Raw genomic sequence first — 1,971 nt, forward strand, 5'->3', positions numbered from 1 at the left:
AGGATGGATGGGACCCAGGTGTCCGAGAGCCGGCCGGATGCGGGGAGGGCCCGGGCTGGAGGCATGGGTCGGACCCAGGGTGTGGGGCGAGCGGTGTCCCCCGGCCGCCCCCTTGCAGAGTATCTGGCCGCCGGCAGGAGCTGAGTCTTTCTCCCCCTCCCCGGGCAGGTGCCCCCATGGCCGGCGAGCTGCGGTGCCAGTGCCTGCAGACCGAGACGGCGGTGATCCCCCCCAAGCGCATCGCCAACGTGGAGCTGATCCCCGAGGGGCCCCACTGCGGGGTGCCAGAAGTCATGTAAGTGTCGGGGCCCTGCTGCCCCCCCCCAGCCTGCGCCCCCCTCCCCGCCCCGCCAACCCCCCGCTCACCCCGCTCTCCCCTCTGCCTCCCCGCAGAGCCACCACGAAGCAAGGCAAGAAAGTCTGCCTGGAGCCCACCGCGCCCTGGGTCAAGCTGATCGTCACCAAGATCCTGAACAGGTACCTGCCCGGGGGGTGTTCCGGGTGCTCCCAGCGCTAATCTGGGCGCTGCCGGGTGTCGCAGGGGGTGTATCGATCTAATGAGCCGCCCCTGGGGGGTAAAAGGAAAATGGGACTTGCTTACATCAAAAACGAACCCAGATCCCAGGCTTGGCTTCCTCATTGATTTAATAACCCAACCCGGTCCATTAGCTGGAAGCGGAAAATAGGGCCTGGGCTGGCCGAAGACTGTTCTTTACAGAAATGTTTCCCCTCCACTTACTCGACTGTTTGTCATCAGTCAAAAATTGTCCTGTGAATTGATTCAAGCATCACAGGTTACTAGTCAACGCCTGTTAAAAGGGGAGCTGGATTCACCCTAGGACAGTTCAAGAGATTTCTAGCCTTTAAAAATGTTGGGATGAGCGTGCAACGTGGTATTGGCTACCCCAGGTTCTCCAAAGCGATGATATAGATCCGCAAGATTTTTCTTCACCACTGTGCTGGCTGAAAAATGTTAACTACATTGAAAAAACAATATAAAGAAAAGTAGGAGTCTTAAAAAGCCACATGCAAATCAGGGCTTACTATTAATTTTCAGATATCCAGAAATCTGATTAGTGTGACTTCTTATGATTTAAAGAGCCCATTCCAGCAACCTGGGGCTGGACCCAGTTCTGCAAACACTTACACCTCTATCTTAGTTACTAGCTTAATGAATAAAACTACATATTGGTCTGTGCATTGTAGAACTGGGTCCTAGATTGCTTTCTTTGATGCTACACTAACCATATGTATTTTTGTTCTCTTCCAACACAAATGAAGGTAGTTTTAATGATGATTAGCATACCTATATTGGTAGAAATTCATTTCCTAAAATTGACCTTATGTCTCTTGTAAATATAAAAACAAAAGAAAAACAAAGAACCTTTTAATATCCAAGTGACTTGTCATCCATTCCCATTTGGGTCCAGATTCTGCCTCTCTTACTCATCCTGAGCAGTATCTCATTCCCCCAGAAGTATCACTGAAGTCAGCTACTACTGGTTCATGTTACCTATTTCCCTTTGTCACTCTGGCTGAGACAACCTTTACCAAATAATGCACCCAATTACTTCAATGGGTGAAAGCCTGGCTCTGAAACACTCATTGTTCAAACCAATATATAGCTGAGGGTTATCAGTTATTTTGGAAAAAGAACAGGAGTACTTGTGGCACCTTAGAGACTAACAAATTTATTAGAGCATAATAAAGACTAACACGGCTGCTACTCTGAAACCAGTTATTTTGCAGTTCTCCTTTCAGTTTTCAAAATACTAAGTGCTGAGATAAAGCCATTCTCGGCAAAAACTATTTTCCTTTAAAGCATGTCTGGGTGTTGTCAGCTTGGATGAGTGCATAAGTACTGATTTCAACTCATTTTATTTTCCTTTCAGTACAACATCAAAAAAATCATGAAGAAAACCTGTGGATTTGCCTGCCAAGAATATGGCATTTTGTGAGCCAGGGACTGCA

The 1,971-nt window shown here is 48.4% G+C and overlaps 1 protein-coding gene across 1 annotated transcript; it reads left to right on the top strand.

The window, feature by feature from the left end:
* Nucleotides 1–135: 135 nt before the first annotated feature.
* On the top strand, nucleotides 136–477 carry LOC113405660 (interleukin-8-like; the record flags this gene model as incomplete). Its single annotated transcript, XM_026646887.2, has 2 exons — nucleotides 136–295; nucleotides 394–477. Coding segments are annotated over exons 1-2 (203 nt in total), but the record flags the coding sequence as incomplete, so codon positions are not given.
* Nucleotides 478–1,971: the final 1,494 nt, after the last annotated feature.

Source organism: Terrapene carolina, unplaced genomic scaffold, assembly GCF_002925995.2.
Source record: "Terrapene carolina triunguis isolate 2854851 unplaced genomic scaffold, T_m_triunguis-2.0 Scaffold47766, whole genome shotgun sequence".
Classification (NCBI taxonomy): domain Eukaryota; kingdom Metazoa; phylum Chordata; order Testudines; family Emydidae; genus Terrapene; species Terrapene triunguis.